General features: G+C 52.8%; 1 protein-coding gene across 1 annotated transcript; it reads left to right on the top strand.

Moving 5' to 3' along the window:
* The first annotated feature begins 806 nt into the window (after positions 1-806).
* Positions 807-27,170, top strand: CHAF1A (chromatin assembly factor 1 subunit A). Its single transcript, XM_040629561.1, has 15 exons — positions 807-1,180; positions 3,812-3,862; positions 4,679-5,547; positions 11,441-11,497; positions 13,155-13,384; positions 13,613-13,673; positions 13,953-14,021; positions 16,695-16,921; positions 17,437-17,605; positions 17,760-17,840; positions 18,522-18,614; positions 19,692-19,944; positions 20,450-20,940; positions 26,009-26,105; positions 26,696-27,170. Exons 1-15 carry the CDS (start codon positions 1,129-1,131, stop codon positions 26,794-26,796), a joined length of 2,901 nt encoding a protein of 966 aa, XP_040485495.1. The 5' UTR covers positions 807-1,128; the 3' UTR covers positions 26,797-27,170.
* Positions 27,171-27,760: the final 590 nt, after the last annotated feature.

Raw genomic sequence — 27,760 nt, 5'->3', positions numbered from 1 at the left:
AAAAGCTGTAATTGCTTCAAGAAAAAGAACTGCAGGGGCGCCTGGGTGGCTCAGTAGTTAAGCATCTGCCTTCGGCTCAGGGCGTGATCCCAGGGTCCTGGGATCCAGCCCCACATTGGGCTCCATGCTCTGCTGGGAGCCTACTTCTTCCTCTCCCACTCCCCTTGCTTGTGTTCCCTCTCTTGCTGGCTGTCTCTCTCTCTGTCAAATAAATAAATAAAATCTTAAAAAAAAAAGAAAGAAAAAGAAATGCAGGGGAAAAAGGGCGGGGGAGGAGGAAAAAAGAAAAAATGGGGAAAAGAACTGAGTTTTAGGAATTACACCTTGTTGGGGATAGGGAAGGAAAGGCTCCTCTAAGGCGCAGATCTAAGATCTGAAAGTCAGATCGAAACTAGCCAAAGAGAGCTGCGGAGAGTCTTCTAGGTGAGGAAACAGTGTGTGCAGATATCCTGAGTATTAAACCAGAAAGATCCATTTTATTCATTCCCTCTGGATATATTTAGTGCATATTAAATGCTTCTAAAGCGCTGCACAGAATTTATTTAACTTATTTCCACCTTATTGTTCACATAAAAAATTTATAATTTTAGTACTTATAATATTTAGCCGATGCCCAATTAGCATAAACTAAAAACTTAGTTCTTGCTCTAAACCGCAGTTTCAGGCTGTCACCCATTACCCTACGTAAAACGTTTCGTCATGACGTAAGAGCCTGGCCCTCCCTCCTCCTGCCGACCTATCCCACGCGTCCAGCCAATCACAGTGTTGAACTCTCAGCTTGACATCCTCTGCCTCCAATCGCAGGGCACCTCCTCCCCGCCAATGATCGGCGGCCGAGAGGAAGCCCCCGTCCTCCGCGGGAATATCAATAGGGGAGCCCTGGGAGGAAAGGAAGCCTCGGCTCTCGCGAGGATGCTCCCGGCGCTCCCTTCTTCCCGAGGCGGGTTGTCACGTGACACAGCCTAGCCCAATCACCGCGCGGGCTGCGGGGGTCGCCGCGGTTCCCGCCAAATACGAGCTCGGCGGCCGCGGCAGCAGCGGCGCGGGCGGGAGGGCGAGCGGCAGTGGCCGCCTGAACAGAGCCCGCGCCTCCGCCGCCTGAGGGGAGCTCGAGCTGCCGCCGGGGCGATGCTGGAGGATCTGGAGTGCGGGGCGCCCGGCGCCAGGGGAGCGGCCACAGGTCGGTTCGGGCCCGCGCCGAGGGGAAGGGGGGGCGCGGCGCGCGGCCTGAGCAGGCCGAGGCGGCAGTTGGGGGCGGACGGGCCTCCCAGCCCCGGGCCCGCTTCTCTTCGGCGGGCGTTCGGTCGGTGCGGCCGTTACGGTCGGAGCCAGGGCCTTGCGACCCGAAGGGCGCCCTCCTTGACGTTATTGTTGCGGCCGCGACCATTTTTTTCCGGCGCTTTTGCGTCAGTTCGTCCTTGCAGGGCTCAGCGGTGACGGGTCGGTGTGGCCCGGAGGGGAGACTGAGGTCCAGGGAGGCGAAAGGGCTGACTTTGCAGGTTGCTGAGTGCGTTTGTGTCCCCTGAGCAAGTTGGACCGTGCAGCGGCCCTCTGGTCGGGTGGGGAAACTGAGGCCCGGGGGCACACGGGCTCGGGAACCAGAACAGCTGCGTCTGCGGGTCAGGGCAAGCCCAGGTAAGAGACCTAGATGGTGGGGTCGTCAGGGAGCTGGGACGCCCGGGTTCTTGATCCTGCCAGCTATGCAAGGTGAAGACTTGTCTTCCCCTCCCCCACCCCACTTTGGGAGGGGGCTTTCTAGCATCTGGCAGGGCCTCGGAAACGTGGGATGGTGAACCAAGGAGGACCAGACTGCCTGTCTACCTTGCTTGACTCCCATTTTGTCCCTAGCACTGGCGCGATGCTTGGCACATAGTGGCGGATAAATAACCTGTTCATTGAATTAAGGGTTGACAGGGAAATCAGTTAGTCTACTCCAGGGTTTCTCAGTCTGGGCACTGTTGACATTTGGGGCTGTCCTGTGCATTATAGGGTGTTGAGCAGTGTCCCTGGCCTCCACCCATTAGATCCCAGTAGCATCCCCTTTTTCCTTTTTGTGACAACCAGAAATGTATCCAGGCGTTGCCAAGGGGCCCCAGGATGGGGCGGGCAGAATCGCCCCCTGATTGAGAAGCACTGTTCCAATTGTTTCCAAACTTTGAAATTTCATGGAGACATAAAATCCATATCAATAAAGTTGGGACAGATTGTCATGGGACAGATTGATCCAGTAAGGATGTTTAATGTAAAAATTTAGAAAACACTACCTTGCTATGACCATCCTACCATAAAAGGAAGGGGTGTTTTAATGCTAAATAAAATTAGGCATGTAATCTCAGAGTGAAGAGCACTGGTAACTTTAGACACCAGTGTGTGTTAATTGTACGTGTACCTTTGAACAGTTCAGATCCCTGGGGGGGGGGCTACTCTTGTATGTTTCTGGTCCTAGGTCACTTGTGTTCCACTCACATCAAAGCTGGTGACTCAAGGCCATACCAGTAAATACTTGTGGTTGTCCTAAAAATAAATTTAAGTAGGTAAAGATTATGTATACTTTAGTTGAGGGGGGGAATCATGTCTTTGGTAAACAAGGACTTGAGAATGATACTGTCTTGAAATGGGTAGAAAGGAAATGTAAAGGAAATGTGAATCTTCAGGGTACTCGTTTTCCAAGCTTGGGGGGTAGGCTAGAGCAGTTTCATCTATGGACAGCCCAGTTTTTTAGAAACATTGATCTGCTTTTTAAAAGTACTCATTTGTATGTATCTTTTACAAAACATATGTAGATTGGCCCAAATATCTAACCTAGATTTTTTTCAAGCCAGATCTCCTAGCAGGTGTCAGCTTCTAAACTTATTCTAACCAATTTAAGGATATTTTCCCCTTAGTTCTATTTACAGTCATTTCTGTACCAGCTTTGATATTATTAGATGCTTTTCTTGAGATTTTTTCGTGCAGGAAAACATCTCCCCTTCTTGACAGCACTTCAGCTCCAGCCTGGCAAGCTCAACATGCTTTAAATTGTTTTACCTGTGTGGACTCCATTTAAAAAGAAAATAAGCCCTATTCTGATTTTACAGATTTGGTGGTGGGGATGGGTTGATTGGAGGAGGACATTTTGAGGTCATTAACGGTGAAATCGATAATGCAGTGTTTTCTGTCATCTCTGCTTGCACTCTTTCTCCTTTTCTTTTCTCTCTCTCTCTCTTTTTTTAAGATTTTATTTTTAAGTAATCTCTGCAATCAGTGTGGGGTTCGAACTCACAATCCTGAGATCAAGAGTCGCACGTTCCACCAACTGAGCCAGCCAGGTGCCCCATCATTCTCCTTTTCGCTGTCCCTGTTACCATGCTCATTGGTGTCCCACTATGTGCCGGTTCTGAGCTAGGTTCAAAGGGTACAGTGTGGAACAAATCTCTATGTTGTCACAGAGCTGGCATTGTGTGTGTGTGGTTGGAGGGGGGACACAATAATGTAAATTTCAGAGCAATAATTACCACACAGAGATGAAAAGGTGTGACAGTGTTGACAGCAGAATTTCTCAACCTATTAACATTTTGGGCAGATAATTCTGTCGTGAGTGCCGTTCTGTGTATTTTAGTATATTTAGTAGGATCTCTGTCCTCTACCCACTAGATGCGCCCCCTCACAACAACCAAGAATGCCCCTAAACATTGCCAAAGGCCCTGTGGTGGGGGTGGCAAAATTGCCCCCACTGGACAACCGCATTGGACATATTAGGTGGCTGCATATGTATTTATTACTTCATTATTTCCAACTTTTAATAACTTATCCTTTGACACTTCCTTCACAGCCATGGATTGCAAAGACAGACCAGCTTTTCCAGTCAAGAAGTTAATACAAGGTAACTTTCTGGGAAGGGGCTAAAAACTGTTCCTAATTTTTATCCTTCATTGTCTCCTCAGTCATATTTTTAATTTCCTTTGAGTAGGGGCCTTCTGCTGGGGTCCTCAGGGCTCAAGGGCTTGGGGCAAGATAAACAGTTGCACCTTCCAATCAGAAGCTAGGGAACCTATGTGATTATGTTACTGTTTTCTTAGGTTCCCAGGCAGTGGTCACTGCCTTTACTAAGGTTTCTCTACTTCAGCACTATTGACGTTCTGTAATTTTTTGTCACAGTGTAGGGCTGTCCTCTCTGTTGTAGGGTTTAGCAGCATTGCTGGTTGCTCACCCAAGTCATGACAACCAATAATATCTCCAGACTTGGTCAGATGTCCCTGGCAGGTACAACTGCCCCTGGTTGAACCACTGCTGTACAGGACGATAAATGTTTCCAAATCCTTTTGTGTGAAAAGAGTAGTATATTTGCCCTTAGGTCAGATTAGCTACGTGACTGTATAAAAAACTAGGGTTTCTGAGTTTTAAAACTTGGTCTCTGGTTCCCCTGGAGCAGCTTTCCTCCTCCCTTGATGAGTGACAGCAAGTTTGGTGTTGAGGGGAGTCATGTTAAGGGCAACAGTCTCTGAGGTGAAAGGATCAGGGGCAGGGGCAAACTGTGGAAACTGAGGGCATGAGTGTTTTATAGAAAAATCCCCACCCTCTGGGCCCACCTCCAGCCCAGCAAGGTTAATACTTGTTGAGCATATGGAATACTAAATTATTGATGGGTTGTCACTCTTCGCACTTTCCCTGTAAAGACAGCCTCCTCTCTCTGTTTTAGCTCGTCTGCCCTTCAAGCGCCTGAATCTTGTCCCAAAGGAGAAGAGCGAGGATGGGTTGGATGACACGAGGAGTTCTGAGGGCACTCCTGCACAAAGTCAAGTACCTGATCTGGAGACCTCTTTGGACACCTTGGAGAACAACGGTCATATGGGTTCTGACATAGACTGTAGTCCAAAACTTGTCAATGGGAAGGGTCCCTTAGATAACTTTTTAAGAAGTAGAGTCAAAACCAATATTGACCAGAGCATGGTCATCATTGATTTGACGGAGGACTCGAGTGACCAACTAGATGGCGTTGCGGCCCACAGTAAACTAGATGCTGCAGCCTCTCCCTCCGAGGAGGCTGTAAGTGGGGTCAGAGAAGAAGCTGGAGGTGACAGGGGGCTGCTGGAGGCCAGTCTGGAGGACAAGCTGACGTGTCCGGAGGAGACCCTTTCAGACTTTCCATGCAAAACAGAGGAGGAGGGTGCTGGCTCCAGGGGCGCAGAGAGCAACGGAGATGGGCAGAAAGGCTCGCCCCCAAGCTGCCCTGTGCTGACAGGTGCTCCGAGAACATGCTCCGAGAAGGACCCGGGTGGTTGGAGTGAAGCCGGGGGCATCCTGTTCAAAGGGAAGGTGCCGGTGGTGGTTTTGCAGGACATCCTGGCTGCAAAACCTCCTCAAGCCAAGTCTCCTCCCATGACACCTGCAGAGCGGGGCCTGCCCTCTGAGAGCGAGATGCTGGAGTCCGGCCCTGAAGAAGACTCTGTTCTTAGCCACTCGTCCCGGGGTTCTTCCTCTCCTACCAGCTCACCTGAGGGGCAGTCTGCTTCCAAAAAGCAGCTCAGCAGTCCCAGACCCTCCCCCACCTCCACACCTATCCACAGAGTAAGTATCTGCCCAATGCCAGCGAGGCAGTGCTGACGGCATTCAGCCTCTCGCTCTTCCCCTGGGGATACTGTGTCACCCAGATGGTTAGTGGCCAAGCAGGTGGGGCCACAAACTGATTCAGAAATCTTTGACTATCAAACACCATTAGGGGTGTTCAGTTACATGTCCATTGCAACGTACTGGTGGCTGTTAGTCACCAGCGTGTCAGGTGTCTTCTGTGAACTGCCGTCTTGGTAGCCATGGTTTTTCACACTGATGAGTGGTGCTGGTCAACTTAGCAACTTTAGTGAGGAACGCTTGTAAGCAGGCAACTGTGACCCCTCGTGTCAAGTGTTAGCTCCCTCCGTTTCTCCTTGCTGTTCCAACACAGGCTTGTAAGGGTGTTGAAGGTAACGAGTCTTGGTGAAGAGACCCCGAGACAGCAGTAAGAATAAAATGGAGATTCAGTAGGGTCAGCTCTCGTCAGCCTAGGCACCCACCGAGAAACCTCACCCAGAGCAACAAGAACAAAAGGAAAACATGCACCATTTTTTAAGGACCACAGAAAGATGACTTTTGAAATGTCTGTTTCTGTTGCTGGTTGGTGATCAGCACGGTGGCAGCTGCTGTCTCTGCTCTCACCCACCCTTAGGGTCTTATGGGTAAAACTGCTAAAATGAGTCAAGAGTCCAGAAGTGTGTTTAATGGTGTTCTTTGTTTTGGGTTTTTTGGTTTTTGTTCTTCGGTATGTGGGTTTTGTAGAATTTTTGTTTACCTTAGGCTTTTGTTTGTTTTAAGTAGGCTCCACGCCCAGCGTGGGGCTCAAACTCAGGACACCGAGATCAAAAGTTGCATGCTCCACCCACAGAGCCAGCCAGGTGCCCTTAGGTTGTTTTGTTTTGGGGGGGGCTTTTTAATGTAAGATCAGGTCCTGTGTTGGATCATTCAGTCTCTACTGTACCTGCTTGATTTGACCTTGATCACTTTTCTAAAATTTGATTCTAAAGGACTAATTTTTTTTCTAGATGGTTCCATGGCTTTTATCTCCTGAGGAGTTTAGAAGAAAAGAAAAAATGGCCTTGTCTTTAGGTTTTCAAAATGTCAAGAGTGGAGCAATCTTTTTTTCTTGCAGACAGAGATACATTTTTTTTTTAAGGTTTTATTTATTTATTCGACAGAGATAAAGACAGCCAGCGAGAGAGGGAACACAAGCAGGGGGAGTGGGAGAGGAAGAAGCAGGCTCCTAGCGGAGGAGCCTGATGTGGGGCTCGATCCCATAACGCCGGGATCACGCCCTGAGCCGAAGGCAGACGCTTAACCGCTGTGCCACCCAGGCGCCCCCAGAGATACATTTTTAAACTTCCACATGAGCCATTATTCAGACTCGGAATCAGAGTTGATGTCCCTTTTTGCTGTCAGCCATGTTGTTCGGTCCAGCCAATTGCTTGAAATCCTTCCAGACTGCTGCTTCTACTTTGCCGAAATCCCCCGTCATGTGACATGTTACAGCCGGTTAGCCTAGGAAACAGGACATGTACACGTGTTTCCATTCTTCTTAAGCACTTCATTTTTTTTTTTTTTTTTAGATTTTATTTATTTGACAGAGATAGAGACAGCCAGCGAGAGAGGGAGCACAAGCAGGGGGAGTGGGAGAGGAAGAAACAGGCTCGTAGCAGAGGAGCCTGATGTGGGGCTCGATCCCATAACACCGGGATCACGCCCTGAGCCAAAGGCAGACGCTTTAACCGCTGTGCCACCCAGGCGCCCCAAGCACTTCATTTTTTAAGTTTGTTTTTATGCCCGTAGCCAAGCCCAAGAATCGGGAAGTGACAGAGTTGGGCATAGTCATGAAACAATTTTATTTCTGTCGGCTGGCCCACACAGCACTCAGACAGCTGAGCACGTGAACTGAGTGTGGCCGGTTAGGAGATCATGCACCTGAAATGTTGGGTCTTAACTCTGAGCACAGGCTTGGGGGTCTGAAATGCTTGAGAGGGCTGTGTTATCACACGGTTTTGCAAATAATTTACACTGTGAGTGGTGAAGGTTCAGACCGCCCCAGAGCCTGTGGCAGAAAATTGCCCTTGCCACCCACGGGCTGGCTGGTCCATCACAGGAATGCAAGTAGAGCCCCCTGATGGTGGTCGACACCAAAAGGGTGAGAGCAAAGTGAAGTGATCATCAGGCGCCTCTGGGTGCTGGGAGAGCCAGACTCGCTGGGGGAGTGGCCAGAGACAGATCTCTTGCAGCCACACCCACAGCTTCGTCCTTTATCTCCCTCCCCCCACCCAGCAGGAGTTTCTTGATTTGCTGGTTAGTTTTGTGTTTGGTGCTCAGCTAACACCTTTCCCCAGGGCTCGGGCGCAAGGTTTTCCTGACCCTTATTAGTTTGGGGGATACTTTTTTTTTTTTCCCCACTTTCCCTCTCCACATCCTCCTTTCCTGATTGTAGGTAGGAACTCACGGGAAGCTGACACACTGTTTCATATTACCATGTAACCTATTTGGTTTTGTTTGGCTCCCATAGTCCTGGGGTTGGTACCATAAAATCTCTGCATTTGGATTCCCTAGGCATTCTCTGGTCCTCTCGTGTGTGTGTGTGTGTGTGTGTGTGTGTGTGTGTCCGTCCGTCTTGTTAAAATGTAGATCTGCTGTGTCTTCCCAGGGAGTCTGAGATGGCAGCCCAAAGAGCTTCATTCTCTTGTTTCTTTTGTTGTTGTTTGTTTTTTCAAGTACTCCAGGGTTCTAGAGAATCTCGCTTTGAAGAACAGTTACTTAGGAACACCAATTTTAGATAATCCGGGGTCTTCTGACTAAACAGTTGCTGTTTAGCATTAGAGCATTTTACCGTTTGGAATAGAACCATTTCTAAGTTTGCTTGCATTTTAGTTGTGAAATTCAGCCTGCTTTATTGGTGATTCAAGATTTATTTTTTCATAAGTGGTGATGTTGATACAGCTGTGTTTTTTGTTTTTTTTTTTAAGATTTTATTTATTTATTCGACAGAGACAGAGACAGCCAGCGAGAGAGGGAACACAAGCAGGGGGAGTGGGAGAGGAAGAAGCAGGCTCCTAGCGGAGGAGCCTGATGTGGGGCTCGATCCCATAACGCCGGGATCACGCCCTGAGCTGAAGGCAGACACTTAACCGCTGTGCCACCCAGGCGCCCCGATACAGCTGTGTTAATTAGAATTTCTGCATCTATACAAATGAACCCAGATCGCTGGAACTTTTCCTGGTATAACTTAAATTATACAAGTATTAAATTCTTGGTGTTCAAAAAGCATAACTGAGGCATGACAGTCCCTCCACCCTCGTCTCTCCTGGGAGCTTGTCACTAGTTTATGTTCTCTCTGCGTGTATGTGAGCGGTCCCTTGGGGATACACAGTATCATTTTGTTTCCTTACATGAGCCATGTGCTGTCAGTATGTTTCTTTTTCATCCTGGGTTGTCTTGGTATGTTTGATGTTTTCTGCACAGGGCTGGGAAGATCTCTCCTTAGCCGCCATACGTTACCCCTGCGGTGTGGGCGCACTGCAGTTCACGGGGTCATTCCCGTTGGTGGATGTTTCCGTTGTCTCTAATTCTCGGCCCTGACAGAGCAACAGCAATGGGCTTCCTTCTGCGGGTTTCCCTGGGGTGCTGTTGAGTAGCACTTTGAGCTCATAGAAGGCATAGGTGAATCTTGCCTGCTTGCCTCCCCCACGGCTGGAGTGGTTTGGGTTGTCCGGCTTCCCCGCCGCTGTCTTCCCTGTGGGTTGGTTTTTAGCTGCTCCTGCGAAATCACCGCCTCTCCTCACCTCATTCACCACCGCCTAGGAACTAAGAAATGAGCTCTCCCTGTGCGTGGAATCAGAGCAAGCGGCTCTGAGAGAATCCTGCCGAGTAAAATGCGAGGATGTCCAGGCACAGTTGGTGACGTGGGATAGTTTACGTGTGTTTCAGCTTCCTTCTGGGCTGTCGGGTCTTGTTTTTGGCAGCTGAGTTCCAGATAGGTAACACATGTGGTCTCCCCTTGGAGAGAGTTCCGTGAGCACTTGGGCCAAATGTGAGGAAGGTAACACACCAGACCAGGAAGGCCTCGTGAGTGCTAGTGCAGCAGTGGGTCCTGCGTGAAATTCACATTACTCTGGTTGTTGATGAGCCCGCTGACGGGACTGCCGGGAGTGCCTGGCCTCACGGCAGAGGGGAGGCTCTGTAAGAGGCTCTGATTCTGCATCTGAAATTCACCAAATGTGGGTCAGACTGACTGTGTTTTCCCCTCAAGTGCCCTCGCATGGGACTCTGGCAATCACATTTGGCACTGTAAATCTGAACGTAAAGGACAATAGCGGAGATACGGCAACTTGCAGATTCTGCTGTTAAATTCCTGCTGGTGGGGGGAAGTGCAGGGACTCGGCGGCAGAGGACTCTGGAGAGACAGATGCTTTTTCTGAAGCCCTTGGTAAAACCGCTTTGGTAACTGGCATTGGTGCTGCTGCGTGCTGAGCACAGACAGGCTTGAGCATCCCGGCACGGCGCGTGGCACTCGTGTGGCTGCTCAGCCATTTCCTAAGGGAAGGCTTAATCCAGAAAACTCGGTGTGTCCCAAGTAAGAAGGATGTCTTGAACTTATTAATCTGTAAGTTGTATTCTGCACGAGGTCTTGGGCTTTCGCAGAGAAATCACCGCTGCCTAAGTTTTGTCGACATTGTGAGAACATTGCAAGAGAAACGGGCCTTTGGTTTTTCAACTCTTCAGTCTTACATGTTGGTGGCCTCTCTGTCTCCGAGGAGCCTGGGAAGTTACTGCTTTTCCAGTCTGCGCTCTCTCCCCCCACTGTTCTTCCATCTGATGGTTTGGTTTTCAGGGTTCCCCACTCTGGAGATAGCTTAGGCCAGTAGTCTGAACTTGTTCATACTCATACCTGAGGCCATGTCGCCAGCGTGGTGAGTGAATCCAGCTGTGCATCTTGGTGAGTCCTTCCGGCCCGTGCTCACTTTGCAGCAGGACGGTAGAAAATGTTGTACTCTAGGATATAGGGGTCCTAGACCAGGTCACCACCTCTGGGAAGGTGACCTTTTCCCCTGAACATTGACTCCACATTTCAGAAGGCAGAGTACACATTGGTGGCTAATGGGAATCTAGGCCATAGACCTGTTTTATTTGGTTCACAGCGTTAATTTTTAGATATTATCTACAAAATTTAAATACAATTGCCAATATCAGCTCTTCCGAAAAATCGGAACGGGTGGCCGTGCCAGGCTTCTGGCCAGTAAGAGCTCTGTCCCTTTTGCACAGGGTACATCCTGTGTCCTCTGTTACAAACCTGTCTACTCCACATCGCCTGCCAGATGTCAAGGCTGGCTGTCCATTGCCATTTATTTTATTTTTTATTTTTTTAAGATTTTATTTATTTATTCGACAGAGATAGAGACAGCCAGTGAAAGAGGGAACACAAGCAGGGGGAGTGGGAGAGGAAGAAGCAGGCTCATAGCAGAGGAGCCTGATGTGGTGCTCAATCCCATAACGCCGGGATCACGCCCTGAGTCGAAGGCAGATGCTTAACCGCTGTGCCACCCAGGCGCCCCCATTGCCATTTATTTTTGACCCTGCCCTGTTTCTCTTGTGCTTGGCCCCCTTCCTTTTTGTTATCTGTCTCCCCGGTCTCCTGTTTTACCCCCAGATGCATGCATATGCGTGTTCATTGGAGTTCATGACCCCACCATGACATTTTGGTTTTTTTGGTTCTGTTTGGTGGAAACTGGTCACTGAAAAGGTTTTCATTGGCTCTTTTTGTAAAGAAGTTCTTAATCCTGTGAGCCCCTTACTCCGCCCCTTCCCTTTCTTTCCCAAAGAAGCGTGTGATATGTTATATGTGCTGTAGTGATGGAAACAACCCATGTTTAAAGAGAAATATCTTTCATTTCAGATAACTAAGAAACTGGTCAAAGCTTCTGCAGAGAAGGACAAGCTCAGACTGCAAAGAGTAAGACATTTCCCCTGAAATAGAAAGTTAACCTGCTGTGCTTTTTGCATTGAATAGTAAGCAAGGCCCCCGTGCTCTTCCTTTGCCCGTTGTCACCTTTCCCTGCTTGTCCTGACCATGGCTTTGATTCTTGCTTCGTTTCGCACAGCTGTGCCCTGGGACTTGTGGGTTGCATCATCATTTTTAGCTTTGCTAAATCATCTGAAGATTTTGTGTGTAGCCTTTTCTAAGCTTCTATTATTATCATAGTTATTCCTATTGTCTTGATAACTGGGCGTCCCGTTGTAGCTAAAACTTGCCTCCCAAAGAGCCAGTCCCTTCCCTGCGTCCCAGGCCCCTTCCCACGTGCCCTGCTGGTTTGGTGGCCACAACGCTAGATGGGTGATTATTGTCTAGTGTTGCCTTCTGAGCCTTCACTCTGTCACCTGGGGCACCACATGTCACATGCTGCAAAGCAGAGGACTCTTCTCATTGCTGTAAAGAGCAGAGAAGGCCCTCATGCCAGCTTGTGGAAAGGGTGCTGATGACGGTGGGTGTGTGCTCACCCGGTGCTCCCTGTACCGTCCGCCTCGTGGCTGCATTCAGTTCGTGTGGGTCAGGTTTTGATGGCAGTTTTAGAGTTTCTCTCTTTCTTGGTTGGAATTTCAGAGGTGGACACACATGGGGTGGGAATGGACAGTATGGCTGGTTTCCAAAAGGCTTCTGCCTTCTTACTTAGCAATGGGGACAGGTGACTTGCACGCTTTTCCTAGACAGGCACCTTCTTCAAGTATCCGGCCCGTCAGGAGAAGGTGCGGAGCATACTTTGTGAGAACTGCACCGTTCCACCATCTGTAACAGGAGCCTCCATGGCTTTCCTTAAAGCAACCAGAAGTTTCTTAGGGCAGAGGGTAAGATATTCTCTAGAGATGAGGGCAGAGCCCTATGCCCAGACCGAAAGTGGAGTTGCCAGGCTCCTGATGTTGGGAAACCCATTCCCGACAGAAATAGTCCTTGGAAATTCCCTGGTGCCGTGGCAGAAGCTGAGCGCGCCCCTGTGTCTGGCAGACGAGCCTTCTGAGGAGGAACTCAAGCTTCTATAATAACGGGGTGCCTCAGGCCATGTGCCACTTGTTTGGAAGGAGGAACTGATGTAAAGATAAATACAAATTCATTTTTTGCTTTTATTGTTTGTTCTCATTTCCCCCCCTAACTTAGCAGGTTCCTGGTCTCTGCCTCATCCCGAGCTTCCGTTTCAGAGGAAATAAAATAAACCCTATACTCTGATCTGGTTTGGGGAAGGTGGGAAGAAAAATGCTTTTGTTTTAAAGATAGGGAAGCAAAACCTACAGGTGTTTTTGTGTCTTTATTTTATCACGGTTTTCTGATTAGGTAGCCCGGGAGGTTCTTATGTCATCATTTTTAATGAAGTTAAGAAGATAAACTCCGCCCCATGTTTAAAGATGGTATTTTGAGTGAATCTTCTTTCAAATTGCCCAGGAGGTCCTGTGACAAAGGCTGGCGGCCGGTAGGGCCAGGCGCAGCAGGGTGGCCCGTGTGGGAGGGTGCCGGCCAGTGGGGTCCCTCCCAGGTGGGCCACCTCTCTGCGCCTACCACCCTGTCGCAGGCCCTCCGGCGAGGCACAGGGATGCAGCTGTGGGACCATCTCTTGGTGCAGGATAAGGAGCGTTTGGGCAAGCAGCTCAAGTTACGGGCCGAGAAAGAAGAAAAGGAGAAGCTGAAGGAGGAGGCCAAGCGGGCCAAGGAAGAAGCCAGGAAGAAAAAGGAGGAAGAGAAGGAGCTGAAGGAGAAGGAGAGGCGCGAGAAAAGGGAGAAGGATGAAAAGGAGAAGGCAGAGAAGCAGCGGCTCAAGGAGGAGCGGCGCAAGGAGCGCCAGGAGGCGCTGGAGTGCGTGCGCTCTCAGAGGGCCGGGTCGGGGGCGGTACGGGGCCTGGGGGGGGGGCAGGGGAGTGGGAGCATGCACACACACACACACACACACACACACACACACACACACGCACATACACCGCACAGACGCGCCTGCCAGGGACCCCAGAGCAGCACCTCGAGAGTGCAGGCTGGGTCTGTGCACACCCGCACTGCTGGGCTGAAGCTGAATTTCCTGTCTCCCAGGGCGAAGCTGGAGGAGAAGAGGAAAAAGGAAGAGGAAAAACGGTTGCGGGAAGAAGAGAAGGTAGATTGTTCTCGCAGAACCACTGCCTGGTGTGTTCCCTCCGCCTGGGGAAGCCAGGTGGCCCTGGTGGGGACTGGCCCCTGTGCAAATTACCTTCTGGCCCGTGGGCTCCACCTACAGCTTGCTGTCATGCAGAGTGGCCCGAGCCTGCGGGGGAGGTTGGTGGGTTTGGAGAGCTGACTTCAAAGGAATGCTTTCAACTTAAAAATGCTGGGGCTCCTGTTCTAGGGGCCATGGTCTCTCTTCATTTCTTCGTGCTCATCTTCTCTTCCGTTGTAGCGCATTAAAGCAGAGAAGGCCGAAATCACAAGGTTCTTTCAGAAGCCAAAGACCCCACAGGCCCCCAAGGTGAGCAGCTGGCTTCCTCTGGCTTTTTTGTCTGTGTCATGTTCTTCCTTTTGAAAAACAAAATGGTATCTTTTGACTAGGTAGCTTCCCTTTCATCAAGAGGCGGTCTCTATTTACAGAGGTAGTTTTTATTTCTGGTAGAGGCTGGATACTCATTATTTTGTCATTCGCTATGTCCTTGAAAAGGCTGAAAGTGGCATATTTGCTAAAACCACTGCCAAATGTTCAGAGGTTGCTTCCTGAACAGGTTTGCGTTGGGAGCTGTGTGGGAAGGTGTCAGAGAAGACCTAGTCCTTACGTTGGGGGAGCTGAGGCTCAGGATGGGAGGCGAGATTAAGCCTAAAACAACAGTTTAGAGTTTGCCACAGAATTCTGCTGCTCCAGCCTGGCATCTGGAGCCTTCCAGCAGTGCTTCCAGAGACCCCAGCCTTCCTTCCCCCTCCCTCCACGCTCCAGAAGTAACCCATCTCCCCGATGCAAGGGTGTTGCGTCTAGAGCTTTCTGTGCATTACATCCTTTCGTGTATTTGTGTGTTTATAGACATAATGAGTCGTGAGTTTATGTCCCTATTTTGTCACATCACCATATCTTGCCATGCTGGTGCGTTTGGGTGGCTTCACTCTTTCTGTTGTCACTTAACTTTTCATAGTGTGGATGGTGTCACGGTCTATATGGCCATTGCCCCATTGATGCCCCATCAGTGGCACAGTGACTGCCACTGACACTCCTCTCTACACGTGGGCCTTTCTTTAGGACAGCCACCTGGACGCAGGCTTGGTGCTTGGTCCAAGGATGCGCACTCGGACAGAATTACTAATTGCATTAGTTCCTGTCCAGGTGCCCTCCCAGCGGGAATGTCCGTGCTGGGCCTCATGGGGAAATTAGCTCTTCCCCACCTCACTGCCAGGGGAGGAAATGTGTTTTCTTTTACCTTCACCAATCCAACGGGCAAAAACATTGACATTCTTCTTTCACTTTACATTTTTCCTTGATTACAGTTGGACATCTTTTTGTGTTTTGTTTGCCATTTATTTATTTGAGAGAGAGAGAGAGCGCGCGCGCACAAGTGCAGGAGGGAGGGGCAGATGGAGAGGGAGAAGCAGGCTCCCCACTGAGCACGGAGCCCAACGTGGGGCTCAATCCCAGGACCCTGAGATCTTGACCTGAGCTGAAGGCAGACACTTAACCAACTGAGCTACCCACGGCCAGGGTTTTTGTTCTTGGTGACACACACTACAAAACTCTCTCTCAGTCTGTTACTTGCCTTCTAACCTGGCTTTTTTTTTCTTTTTTTTTAATTCAAGATTTATTTATTTATTTGACAGAGAGAGCGCGCACAAGCTGGAGGAGTGGCAGAGGGAGAGGAAGGCTCCCTGCTTAGCAGGGAGCCTGAGGCTTCTTGCCTGTTTGTAGTGTCTTTTATCCTACAGAAATTTTATGTTTTAATGTCAACATTTTAAATTTTTTATGGCAGTTGGCTTATGGTTGCAAAGCCTCGTGTACCCTGTGGCCATAGACAGATATATTCTCTTTCCTAGTTTTTTTGTATTGTTTTCACTGTTTGTTTTTTGTTTGTTTTGTTTTTAAAGATTTTTTTAAGTAAGCTCTACACCCAGTGTGAGGTTCAGACTCAGAGCCCCAAGTTCAAGGGTCGCATGCTCCACTGACTGAGCCAACCAGGCCCCTGTTTGTTCGTTTTTACTGTGTAGTTCCTTAGCTTGGCCGGAGTCCTCGGTCGTACAGGCTCGGCCCTAACTCTGTCCCGTATGGGTGCCCAGTGTCCCAGCACGTGCATCGGTGAGGTGGGCAGTCGGCTGGTTCTTGGAATTGGCTGCGTGTTGGGAATCACCAGGGAGCTTTACAAAATCATGGAGCCTGGATCCCATCCCAGAGCGTCCCCCAGGCGTGGTGTGGGCCTCGGGGTTTTCGGCAACTCCTGGACGGCCTGCTGTGCGGCCATGGTGAAGGCTGTTGGGGTAGTGCTGTTTCCTTCTCCTCCTGACTCCCCACGTCCTCGTGTGCTGCCAGCTTTGGGATCCGTGACAGACATGGCAGATGCTGCAGGAGCTCTGAGGGGGGGGACTGAAACCCACCAGCATTGGCGGTGAATGATTCTGAGGGAACAGACACCGATGTGGCAGGTTCATGTCCACCTTGTTGTTGAGGTGGGGGTTCTGGGTGTGAGTCATCTTGTCGCGGTGCGGCTCTGGGTAAGCGGTCACGCCCCGGGGGCTCAGTTCCCTCACCTGGGATCTCAGGGCCTATTGTGCCCCGCCCCCTTCTTTTTAAATAGCCGTGCTTATTGAGGTATGATTCTCTGTAAAATTCACTCATTTGGTGGTTCTGACAACGTATGGGGCTCCACAGCACCCCCATACTCAAGATCAAGAGTATTGTTGTCAGTTGGCTCCCTGTAGTCAGCATCCTCCCCCCCTCCTCAGCCCTCCAGCCCCTGGCAACTGTTGGCATGACCTCTGGCCCTGTAGTTTTGCCTTTTCCAGAACCTCGTGTAAATGACATCACACAGCATGTAGCCTTTTGTGTGTCTGCTGGGACTTCGCAACCCGGATGAATGTGAAAAGCAACGTGCCCGTGCCGCATGTCCAGCGGCTCACCCTGGAGGCTGCTGAGCGTCGGGCGTCCCGGTGCATCACATCGTCTTCTCCATTCCAGACCCTGGCTGGCTCCTGTGGGAAATTCGCCCCTTTTGAGATTAAAGAGCACATGGTTCTCGCCCCTCGGTTCCGGACTGCCTTCGACCACGACCTCTGTGATCAGTTGGACCAGCTCCTCCAGCAACAGAGCGGCGAGTTCTCCTTCCTGAAAGATCTGAAAGGCCGGCAGCCCCTCAGGTCCGGACCGACCATGGTTTCAAACCGAAACACAAATATTCATAACAGGTTAGTGGCCGGGGAGACCGACTTTTGCCCGTTGGTGACATCAGAGCGCAGTTGGAAAGTCCTCGGGGTCCCGGGACAGAGCTCTGGGTTCTGATCCACTGCTGGCTCATTGTGGCCTCGGGCCAGTTGTCTCCCTCCTGGGCCTAAAGCCTGACCTTCAGTGCTGAAGTCTCCTGTGCAGTGGCCTTGCCGAAAGCTGCCGCATGGAGCGCGCACTGCCTGGCTGGGCTCCCCCGTCTCGGGGGAGGGTCCTGTTTCCGTGCCGGCCTCCCCGGGAGGACATTTCGCTGTTCTTGTTGATCTGCTCGTTCTCTGGAAGTGCTGTGTGGGCCAGCAGCTTGGTGATGTTGTTTCTCCCTCCTCCATGCTCTTGTCCCTGGAACGAACGTCCTTGAGCTTTCTTGGGAGCAGGTGGTTACGCATCTTCGTAAAATGCCGATGGCCTGTTCCTTGAGAAGCCCGGGTGGTGGGCGGGCGCGTTGCTGAGGCGGCGCTCGACTGGGTCTTGTCCTCAGCGATGTGGTGATCGTGGAGAGCGGCAAGGTGGACGGCGTTCCTGAGAGGAGGAAGTTCGGCAGGATGAAGCTTCTACAGTTTTCCGAGAATCACCGGCCGGCGTACTGGGGGACGTGGAATAAGAAGACGACCGTCATCCATCCAAGGGACCCCTGGGCCCAAGACAGGGTGAGCACGAGGCAGAAGTGCTGCTCGGCCAAGCACGTCTGTCTGTCTGCCTCTCCTCGTTTTGCCTTTTTTACGCTGGTCTCCTGGATTCTAGCATTTCTGCTTTGCCAGCCCTGAGAGACAACCATGTCGCACTGCGTCTTTGTTTCCTCAGAAGCTCCTGGACTATGAGGTGGACAGTGACGAGGAGTGGGAAGAGGAGGAGCCGGGAGAGTCCCTCTCCCACAGCGAGGGGGTGAGCACGCGCCTGCACCACGTTCGGGTCTCGCCCAGAAGGCTGCGTTCACTCACAGCCAGCCTGTGTTTGACCGGCGGTGTCGTCTGGAAATTTCAGCCAGCGTTCAACACCCAGATTTCCAGGGGCACCTGAGTGGCCTAGTCTGTTGAGCATCCAACTCTTGGTTTCGGCTCGTGAAATGGAGCCCCATGTCAGGCTGTGTGCTGAGCCGGGAGTCTGCTTGAGATTTTCTCTCCCTCCCTTTGCCTTGCCTCCGTGTGCACGCGCGCGCGCTCTCTCTCTCTCAAATACATAGTTTAAAAAGAATAGTTAAAAAAACAACCACCAGATTTCTAGCCTCTTTTGGAAAACCTTACCTGGTGATGCTAGCCCACTTGGCAGTGGGACCGAGCAACATCCACCCCGTTAGGTGGGGCATGCTTACCCCTGGTCTGCCCTGGTCCACACCCCACACCCCCCATCTTACATCTGGGTGGCTTCACTCGCTTATGTTCTGCCTGACAGGCCCCCCCCATCAAATAATGGGATTCACTCATGGGGTTTTACCCTCTGTCCGTAAGAATGACGCTGAGGGCAGGAGATGGCTTTTCCTTCCTTAGATGTTTGCAGGTTAACATTTTAAATGAGGTATGTATTCTTTTGCCACATATTATGAACATGTTTTTTTTGTTTCTTGAGGATGATGATGACGAAGTGGGAGAGGATGAAGATGAGGATGATGGTTTTTTCGTGCCCCATGGATACCTGTCTGAGGACGAGGGAGTAACTGAGGTGAGGGAGCGAGCAGGGAGAGGACTGTCCCGAGAGCTCGCTGGGCCAAGCTCCGCTACTAGCCTGGTGGCCGTGACAACGATACCACTACCCAAGCTCACCCACCCCGGTTCCACATGCACTTTGCAACCCCAACACATAGTCACTTGTGGGGTCGCGGGGACTGGAGCTTGAGTATTGCCTGGGGAGGGTAGTGGAATCTGCAGAGGTAGGAGAGAATCCCAGGTGGGGCGGTGGCGTGAGAGACCTGAGTCAGGGAGGCCAGGAGATTTGTGCTTAAGCACTTTCGTTCTTTTTACATTTTCTTAGCTGAGGTATAACGAGTTATAAGAGAACACACAGATCTGAATTATTGAGCACAGTGAGCTTTAATGATTGACATTTGTAAATCCATCACCTGAGATAAAATCTAGAACTTTCTATCTCTCCAGACGGTTCCCCTGTGCTCCTTCGAGTTAACCCCCAACCCCTGCCACCAACTTTATAGACTCTGCCAGATGGCTGCTTTTAGGGCTCCGACAGCCTTTCAGGTTGTAGTGTTTGGGCATTGGAGAAGTAGGACATTGCCTGGGGGAATGGTTTTGTCTCTCCAAATCTGACTGGAGGGGCAGGTGTTCCTCATACACTTCCAACCACTGAGGCAGGCGTGTCTATGGAGCCCATGAGCCTCCCCGTCTCTGAGAGCGGTGTTGGGCCTGGCCTGGAGGGTGAACTGGGCGTGGGATTTGGGGTTGGTGATTGGACGGCCCTGGCATCACACCCTCCCCAGAAAATCTGAAGTGGCCTTGAGCAGCTTACCGGGGAGGCTCGGAGAATACCTGAGACTCTGCCGGTCACGGCCAGAGAGGATGGGTGCATCCCAAAGAGCAGAGGGCACAAGTGCCAGTCACCGTTGAGTGTAGGGAAGCACTCTGCTGTTTTGCAGCCGGTAACGTTAGGAAGAGGGGTGCAGGACACGGTGGGGGCCGGAGCTGCAGGGTGTCCAGTGTGTGCTCGTCCCTCTCGCTGGCCCCGGGGGTGGGATGAGGGCACAGGGGCCTGGGAACCCTGAGTGGGCATTGTTCTCCACCCCGCAAGGAGTGTGCTGACCCGGAGAACCACAAGGTTCGCCAGAAACTGAAGGCCAAAGAGTGGGACGAGTTCTTGGCGAAGGGGAAGAGGTTCCGCGTGCTCCAGCCCGTGAAGATCGGCTGCGTCTGGGCGGCTGACCGGGACAGCGGTGCCGACCTGAAGGTGCTGCAGCAGTTCACGGCGTGCCTTCTGGACACCGTCCCCCCCGAGGAGGAGCAGACGCCCCAGGCCTCCAAGCGGGAGAAGAGAGACCAGCAGAGTGAGTGCCGGCACCTGCTGGGAACGGGAGGGGATCGGGCCCCAGCTGTCCTGGGCCCAGGCCGACTTTATTCGGTGACGGGATTAAAACACAGGCGGCCTTTCGACAGCTCTCAGAAGCCAGCGCGTGCTGAGCCCATCTGTTTATTCCTTAACACAGCAGCAGTATGGGGCGCTCCTTTCATTAACACGCTTCCCCAGAGTCCCCGGCTCGAGGTCGCACACCCCCCTGAGGACTCTGCCTCCTTGCTCTTCAAAGCCAGGGGAGGTCCAGTGGCTCAGGAGGAGAGCGTGCTGGCTGTGACCAAGGAGAGGGAGGCGTGCTAGTCTATCTGGCGAAATCCCACCTCGGGAGACGTGGGCTTCCCAGCCTCCTGCACCTCACGAGTGTGTCTGAAACCATCCTTGAAGGGCCACCCCGAAGCTGACTGGTCTTTGACCTTGGTGACAGACCGGGGAGCCTTGTGTGATGTTTGCTCTCTCTCTCCGTGCCGCCCCCCCGCCAGTCCTGGCACAGCTGCTCCCGCTGCTGCACGGGAACGTGAACGGAAGCAAAGTGATCATCCGGGAGTTCCAGGAGCGCTGCCGCCGGGGGCTGCTCAGCGGGGACTCAGGCAGTCCTGACAGCAGCTCTGCCAGCCCGCCCAGCCCCGGCTCCTCCCGCCCGCAGACGCCCACCGCCAGCGAGGACGCCGCTGTCCCCTCCAAGGCCAGGCTCAAGCGGATCATTTCCGAGAACTCGGTGTACGAGAAGAGGCCTGATTTCAGGATGTGCTGGTACGTCCACCCGCAGGTGCTGAAGACCTTTGACCAGGAGCACCTGCCCGTGCCGTGCCAGTGGAGTTACGTCACCATGGTGCCCTCGGCCACCAGGGAGGACAGTGGCAGCGTCCCCGCCACAGGGCCCGGCCAGGGGACGCCTGTGTCGCTGAAGCGGAAGTCAGCCGGCAGCATGTGCATCACCCAGTTCATGAAGAAGCGCAGGCACGACGGGCAGGTGAGGGGTGGGGCCGGGCGGCTGGGGAGACCCCCCCACAGGGGCTTTTTCCACGTCCATAAAGTTTATTTTTTAGAGCAGTTCTAGATTCACAGCAAAAGTGAGCAGAAAGTGTAGTGATTTCCCACGTCCGTCTAGTCCGTGCACGCACAGCTTCTCCCTCTATCCACGTGGCCCCAGAGCTGTGCGTTTGTCCTAATTTGAGCCTACAGCGACCTGTCATTCTCACCCCGCATCCCCAGGGGACGGTCGGGGTCAGTCTTGGTGCTGCACGTTCTGTGGCTTTGGACGGCTGGGTGATGACGTGTATCCACCACTGGTCTCCTACAGAGTAGCTTCACTGACCGAATCAGCCCTGTGCTCCCATCTCCTCCTCCTCCCCTCCCTCCAGACTCCTGGGAGCCACTCAGCTGTTTATCGTTTCCATGGTCCTGTCTTTGCCAGACTTGGAACCACACGGGGTTTGGCCTTCTCAGACCTGCTGCTCGCACTTACAGATGGGCCTCTGAGGTTCCTCCATGTCTTTACCTGGCTCGATGGCTTTTTTTTTTTTTTTTTTTTTAAGGTTTTATTTCTTTGTTTGAAAGAGAGAGAGAGCACAGGAAGAGGGAGAGGGACAAGCAGACTCCCCGCTGAGCAAGGAGCTGAGCAGGGAGCCCGATGTGGGACTCGATCCTAGGACCCTGAGGTCATGACCTGAGCCAAAGGCAGACATTTCATCAACTGAGCCACCCAGGCGCCCTGATGCCTCATTTCTTTTTAGCCCCCACCGGTGTTCTGTGCAGTGACTTTTTAGTTTTTTTATCTGGTTTTTGCTGTAGTTATGAAGCACTGACTCTGTATCTGGGGTTCTGCTCGACCTCGTACACAGTGACGAGCAGAACCCATGTAATGGGAGCACGGACAGGATTTGTCTCACGAACAGCTGCCTGATCACAGACGGGCGGCGCTCAGAGGAGCAGCTGTGAGGAGTGGAGCGTGGGGACCTGGGGCATGGGGGCAGCCCGTCTCCAGTGCCAGCTGCGTGCTCAGAGGCCCAGGGACCCAGGCACAGCCTTGGCTGATGTTGGATGTGAATTTTTTCTTCCTTACTGGAACAGGAATGTGATGAGCTTCCTTCCTTTCACGCATCTGCTCTTACCGGAAACCTATTTTGTGGAGTGAGCCCTGGGTTCTCGTCTCAGGCAGACATTTCACGTGGTTACAGATTTTACGAGGAGGATGCGATGAAGGCGTCTTACGAACTGAGTCTCCAGCTCATGTCCGGTGCCCTCTGCGGTTGGGTGGGGGGGTTGTGTGGCTTGGGGAGCTGCGTGCTGCGGGCTGGGCGCCGACACCCCCGCACCCCAGCTCCTGCCCACGGCTTCTCTGACGTGAGGCACCATTCAGCTTAGAAAGTAAAGTGGCCATCAGAGCAGGAAGGCGGGAGAAACTGCTCCTGGAATGACGCCTGGCCTTCTCCCTGCTGCTGCTGGCAGATGAGGCCTTTGATACGTTGTAAACCTTCCTCTTAAACTGTGACTGTTCCTGTCTGCAGTGTAGGGCTGTGTGCAGGGCTCCACCCCGCCTGTGGACACGGCTTGCCCCTCACGCCGTGGGGAGCCTACAGGGTGAGGAGTCAGGGCCTTAGACCCACAAACGCTACTTTCCCTGGGCCTCAGCCCAAATGATGGGCTCCATTAGATCGTTACATGTTCAAGCTGCGTTTGAGCGGCCGACCTTTCTATGGTCTGTACTGTTATTCCCCAAACAGTCTTAGGAGGAGCCCGAGTGTAGCTGGCTCTGCTTGAAACCAGCAGTGGGAACCCCAGTGTGAAAATGGCTGGGCTGGAAAACAGCCTCGGTTTTCCATTGATCCGAGCAGCATCTGCAGGCCTCTGCCCTGAAGCCCCCAACAGGCCCCGCCATGGCCTTGTCTGTTTCGTGGGAGTGGGTGTGGAGTCTCCCTCGATCTCGTGTGACAGTCTCGGCTGCATCCTGAGCTCCATTGTGCTCTCTGCCCTGCGGTCGTCCTCATTTGTGTTCCTAACCCATGCTTGCATGGAAAACCATGGTTTCAGCCACTATGACGTGTTTCCTCAAATGCCAGGTACTGTGCTAGGCGCTTTGAGTGAATCCCTATGTTTTATCGGTAAGATGCTTTGTTATCTTGCTGAGCCAGCAGGAAAGAAAAAATGCTCCTGGTTAAACTAGCATGCCCCCTCCCAGGCGACAGGTGGACGTGTGAGAGTGTGTGTCCGGGAATCCATGAAATGGGGAGTTTCATCTGATGATACACATGAACAGCCCGTGCTTCCATTCCCCATTCACAGTGGGGTCTTGTAGAGGCTCAGCAGTGTTGGGGGCTCAACTGAAGGCCACAAAGCAAGTGAACCCCACTCCAGGCCCCATGCAGGGCTTAACTGCTGCACCTGGGATTCTAAAACTTCTGGGCAGGAACTGGGCTAAACCTTCCAAGCTGTGGGTGTGCTGGACCCACTGATTCGGAGTACCTCGGAGTGAGGAACCTGACTCTGCATTTTATTTTATTTATTAAAGATTTATTTATTTTAGAGTGAGAGAGAGTATGAGCAGGGTGAGGGGCAACGGGAGAGCGAGTCCTCAAGCAGACTCCCCGCTGAGCATGGAGCCTGATGTGGGGCTCAACCTCACGACTCTTAGATCATGACCTGAGCCAGGCACCCCTGAGTCTGCATTGTAAAAGCTCCTTAGAGGGGCGGCAGGGTGGCTCAGTCAGTGAAGCGTCTGACTCGTGATTTCTGCTCAGGTCGGGATCTCAGGGTCGTGACGTTGAGCCCCGCGTCAGGCTCCGTGCTCAGTGGGGAGTCTGCTGGAGATTCTCCTCTTCCTCTTCCTCTGTCCCTCTGCCTGCTTGCTTGCACGCTCTCTCTCTCTCTCAAATAAATCTTTAAAAATAAATGCCAGAAGCCTCTTAGGAAATGCCATGTGATGGGCCCAGGACCGCAGCGTGGGCCAGCACCGGTGTGCCTCATGGGGAGGGAAACCCTGAGCACCTGGCTTCTGGGGGTGTTCTGGGAGCGGTTCCGTGGGCAGTTAGCCTTGCCCCTGCTCTGCAGAGTGGGACACAGTACCTGGGGGTCCTAGTGCCGGGCCGCTGGTCACAGGGCCCCAGTGTCACGGCTTCAGCACATGGGGGTTTGTCTTGGCAGCAAGAGGTCCTGAGCCCCGGTGATGACCGGCTCCGCCTGTGTCCCACTCCCTCCTTCGTGGTCGCAGAGTAGCTGTCGCACCTCCAGCCAGCAGGACCAAGGCAGCAGAGACTTTCCGTGTAGCTGGAAAGGAGACCCTCGCCAGCAGACTTCACCAGAGTCCTTCTGGGCAGAATTGGTTGGCACAACCACCCCCGCTGCCGGGGAGGCTGGGTAAATGAGCCTGGCCAGCGCCCTCAACAACACTCTGCTTCTGCTGTGGGAGGGCAGCGTGGGGGAGTGGCTTGGGGGCATGCAGTAGCCGGGGCGCCCCCCGCTGCACTGCCCCCACACAAACGCGCAAAACGCAGGGAAACTTCTAGGTCAGATCGGAGGCCTGGAGCCTGTGGAGCGTTTCCACTTGCTTTAGCTAAGTGATGCTTCTGTGCCCTTGGGGATAGTCGCTGCCAAACTTCGAACGTGTGCAGATATTTTAGATTGGGTTGAGCTTTTTTAATTTGTGGAAATTTAATTTTTTTTTTTTCAAATTTTTACTTAAATTCTAGTTAATTTTTTTTTTAAATTTTGTGGGAATTTCAAAGTCTTTTTGAGTTGGTCCTCATACAGCATGTGCTCCTAGGGCGCCATGATCAGTCAGGTGAACAGGACTGAGGGGAGGCACCAGGCCTGCAGTCTTGTGTGGCCCCCCGGATGACGCAAGCTTTGGGCCTCGATTTTTTTCTAAAATGGGGACAGGCCCTGTTTTCCCTTCCCAGTCAAAAATCAGCTGTTATCTAAATGACCCCGAACAGAGTTCGCTCTGTGTCGTGGCTAAATGCCTTTCCCAGCACGGAGTGTGTGGCGGCGGGTCCTGGCCCCGCTGGCCGTAGCGGACTCACTGTGTCCCCCTGAACTCTCCCTGTGGCAGCTCGAGCGCCTGTCCTGTGCCTGGAGGGGTGCGGATAGGGATCGCCCTGCAAACTGGTGGACGCTCGGAGAGCCTTGTTCATCCGCGCTTGCGCGTCCTGTCTGCGGGCCCGTGAGCAGGGAGGGTTGTGTACAACCCGTCCGTTCCTTTTGCTCGACAGACCCAACCGAGCAGCACCTGGTCAGCAGAGTTGAGAGTGGGCTGTGCTCTTCTTAGCCAGTGAGTTCTTTGGAAACGGGTAGTGCGAGGTGGCAGCGCTGCTTGCTCTGGGGGCCACTGTTGTGTCCGGGGGGCTGCACACCACATGGTCCTGTGCCGTCACCCCTTCTCTGGGCAAATGCAGATTTTTGTGGCAGAGGGATTCCAGGAGTATTTTGAGAAACAGCCCCCCTTTTGAAATAAGCCCATCTCTGCCTCTGCTGGTTGGTTGTTCCTCTACAGAGAGTAGGGCGCTTATATGGACGGTTGGTGTTTCAAATTGGCCCTCTTTTCCACGCTGTCCTTCTGTCCCCTGTGGCGAAAGCCGATGAATGCGGCTCCAGAAAGTCGGTGGAGATTCTGCCCTTTGCCCACAGCGGCTCGGATGGTGTCGTCACTGGTGACTGTGGTCTGAGCATGAGTGACGAGAGAGAGTTGTCGGGTGCTGGGCAGAGGGACTGAGCCCCTGGGCAGAGAAGGAGACGTTGGCTGGCCGAGTTCCTTGCTGTTTATTTCAAGAGAAAGTGGGTATTTTATCACGTCTCTTTCGGATGAAACCAGAAACCTAGATTGCTGATTCAGAAACGGCAAATTATTTTTGTAACATAAATAATGCTGGTGGTCGTCTTGGAAGATCTGAATGAGGTCCTTTGAGAGAAACTTCTCTCCTCCCACAAGGCTCAGGCTCTCAAGCAGACCCCTCAAACTTGTTGCCAACTCAGGTGGAGGTGGTAGGGGACACACCGGCCCGTCTGCTGCTGCTGCTGATGGCCGTGCACCCTTGTCTGTTCAGGTTGGAGCCGGGGACCTGGATGGCTTCCAGGCGGACACGGAGGAGGAGGAAGAGGAGGATGGTGACTGTGTGATCTTGGACATCTCCGATGTTGGGGGTGAGAACCTGGCAGGAAAGGAAGAATGCACGCTGTCTAGCTCCCACGCGCCTCCTGGCTGTAAACAGTGGGGCTGAGTTGCAAGACCCCAAGACGCGCTGGGCGGGCTGGGCAGGGTGTGGGCAGTGGGTTCTGGTCCAGGGTCTGCAGGATATGACTTACCTGCAAGCTGCCGTGTACACAGCAGGACTGGCCTCCAGTAGCCATGGCAGAAATAGGTACAATAATGGGCCAGCAGTTGGATGCTGACCACGTCGTGGCACTGTTCCAGAAGCTTCCGAGAGAATCCACAGTGCTGCAGGTGCAGCACCACTGCTGGGCTGAGTCTCTAGAGGGGAGCAGTGGAGTTCTGGGGTCTCTCGGCTGTAGATGGGGCTCAGGCAGGGGAGACCTCAAGGAGGGGGTGGGAAGCTGAGTGGCCAGTGAGGGAGGCCAGTGTTTGACTCTTATCGAGTGAGCTGAGGAGGAGACAGGCTCTGAGGGCCATGAGGGAGCTGTCTGAAGGTGGGCGTGGGGGGCAGTCACTTGGGCCCCCCTACCCGGTCTGGGGGTGCAGCCAGCTAAAGCCCCCTCCCTCTCTTGCCTTGCAGAGGCCCCGGCCCCGTGTGGAACCACTTCTGGAGCTGGGGGGTCCGTGGGAATGGACACCAGTGAGAGCCCCGTGCCCGCCACCTCGCTCGGCCCCTGCTGAGTGCCCCGCCGGCCCGGCGTGTGTAGGTAGAATGGTTAGGGCATTCACAAACGCCTCTTGGATACTTGAAAATCCTATGAGTCCTGTGTAAAGAGCACTTTGTCCTGCTTCGCAGGCCTCCCCGGAGGTCTGGAAAGTTTTATAGAGGATGCTTGATTTGTTCCTTTTGATATTTGTAAAAATTTTCCCCTCAAAAGCTGCATATTAATCTGCCCTTTAATAAAGCATTATTGCGATGTGAGGACCTGTACAGGGACAGCCGGGTCGCGCCTGTGGGCCCCCAAGCAGGCGCTGTGATGAAATGCTTGTAAATGAGCTGGAGCCCGCCGCGGCTCCTCGACCTGATGTGGGTGTGTATAAACTTATTGTCCAGCCCTGGCCTGGTGCTTCTGTTGTCTTTTCAAACATCGTTTCTTGTGACGGTGTGTTCGTCCCCTGGGGCCTGGCCCCCCGCTCTGTGCTGGCAGGTGCGCGCTCCCCTACCCCGTGCGTGGCTCTGTCGTTTGTATAAAGGATCACACCTTGTAGAAGCACTGTCGCCGTGAAATCCTTGGCCTCTACACTGACCTAGTTCAAGGTGACAGCTTCCGGAAGGAAGGTGCTTCTGTTGGTCTGTCCCTCCTGCCCATGTTAGGTGAGCGGGTGTAGTCCCAGCCACCAGAACCAGAACCGTGGCTTCCAGATCAACGTCGGGTCGGGTCACACCTGGGGAAGAATGCACAGACAGCTGCGGGCCCCTGGGCCCTGGAGCAGCCCTGTGCTGGGGCTGTGAGCGGCCCCACAGAAGCATCGGAGCACATCAGAGGCCTGGGGACGCTGAGATGTTGGCAGAGCTCACGGACTTCATTTAACCTGGACTCCCGCCCCCTCTGTTGAGCTCTTTCTGTTCCTGCTGCCCCCGCGGGAGAGGAGGCAGCTGCCACGTTCGTGTTCAGCATCCACTGGATTTGGCCAAGATGGCGAG

This window comes from Ursus maritimus, unplaced genomic scaffold (assembly GCF_017311325.1).
Source record: "Ursus maritimus isolate PB19 unplaced genomic scaffold, ASM1731132v1 scaffold_14, whole genome shotgun sequence".
Taxonomy (NCBI): domain Eukaryota; kingdom Metazoa; phylum Chordata; class Mammalia; order Carnivora; family Ursidae; genus Ursus; species Ursus maritimus.
This window is presented reverse-complemented; position numbering and strand designations above follow the sequence as displayed.

Coding starts and splice junctions, on each gene's coding strand:
- CHAF1A (XM_040629561.1), top strand. CDS start 1,129: ATGCTGGAGGATCTGGAGTGCGGGGCGCCCGGCGCCAGGGGAGCGGCC. Junction 14,022..16,694: donor AGACCCCACAGGCCCCCAAG/GTGAGCAGCTGG, acceptor TCTCCATTCCAG/ACCCTGGCTGGCTCCTGTGG. Junction 20,941..26,008: donor AGCGCAGGCACGACGGGCAG/GTGAGGGGTGGG, acceptor TTGTCTGTTCAG/GTTGGAGCCGGGGACCTGGA.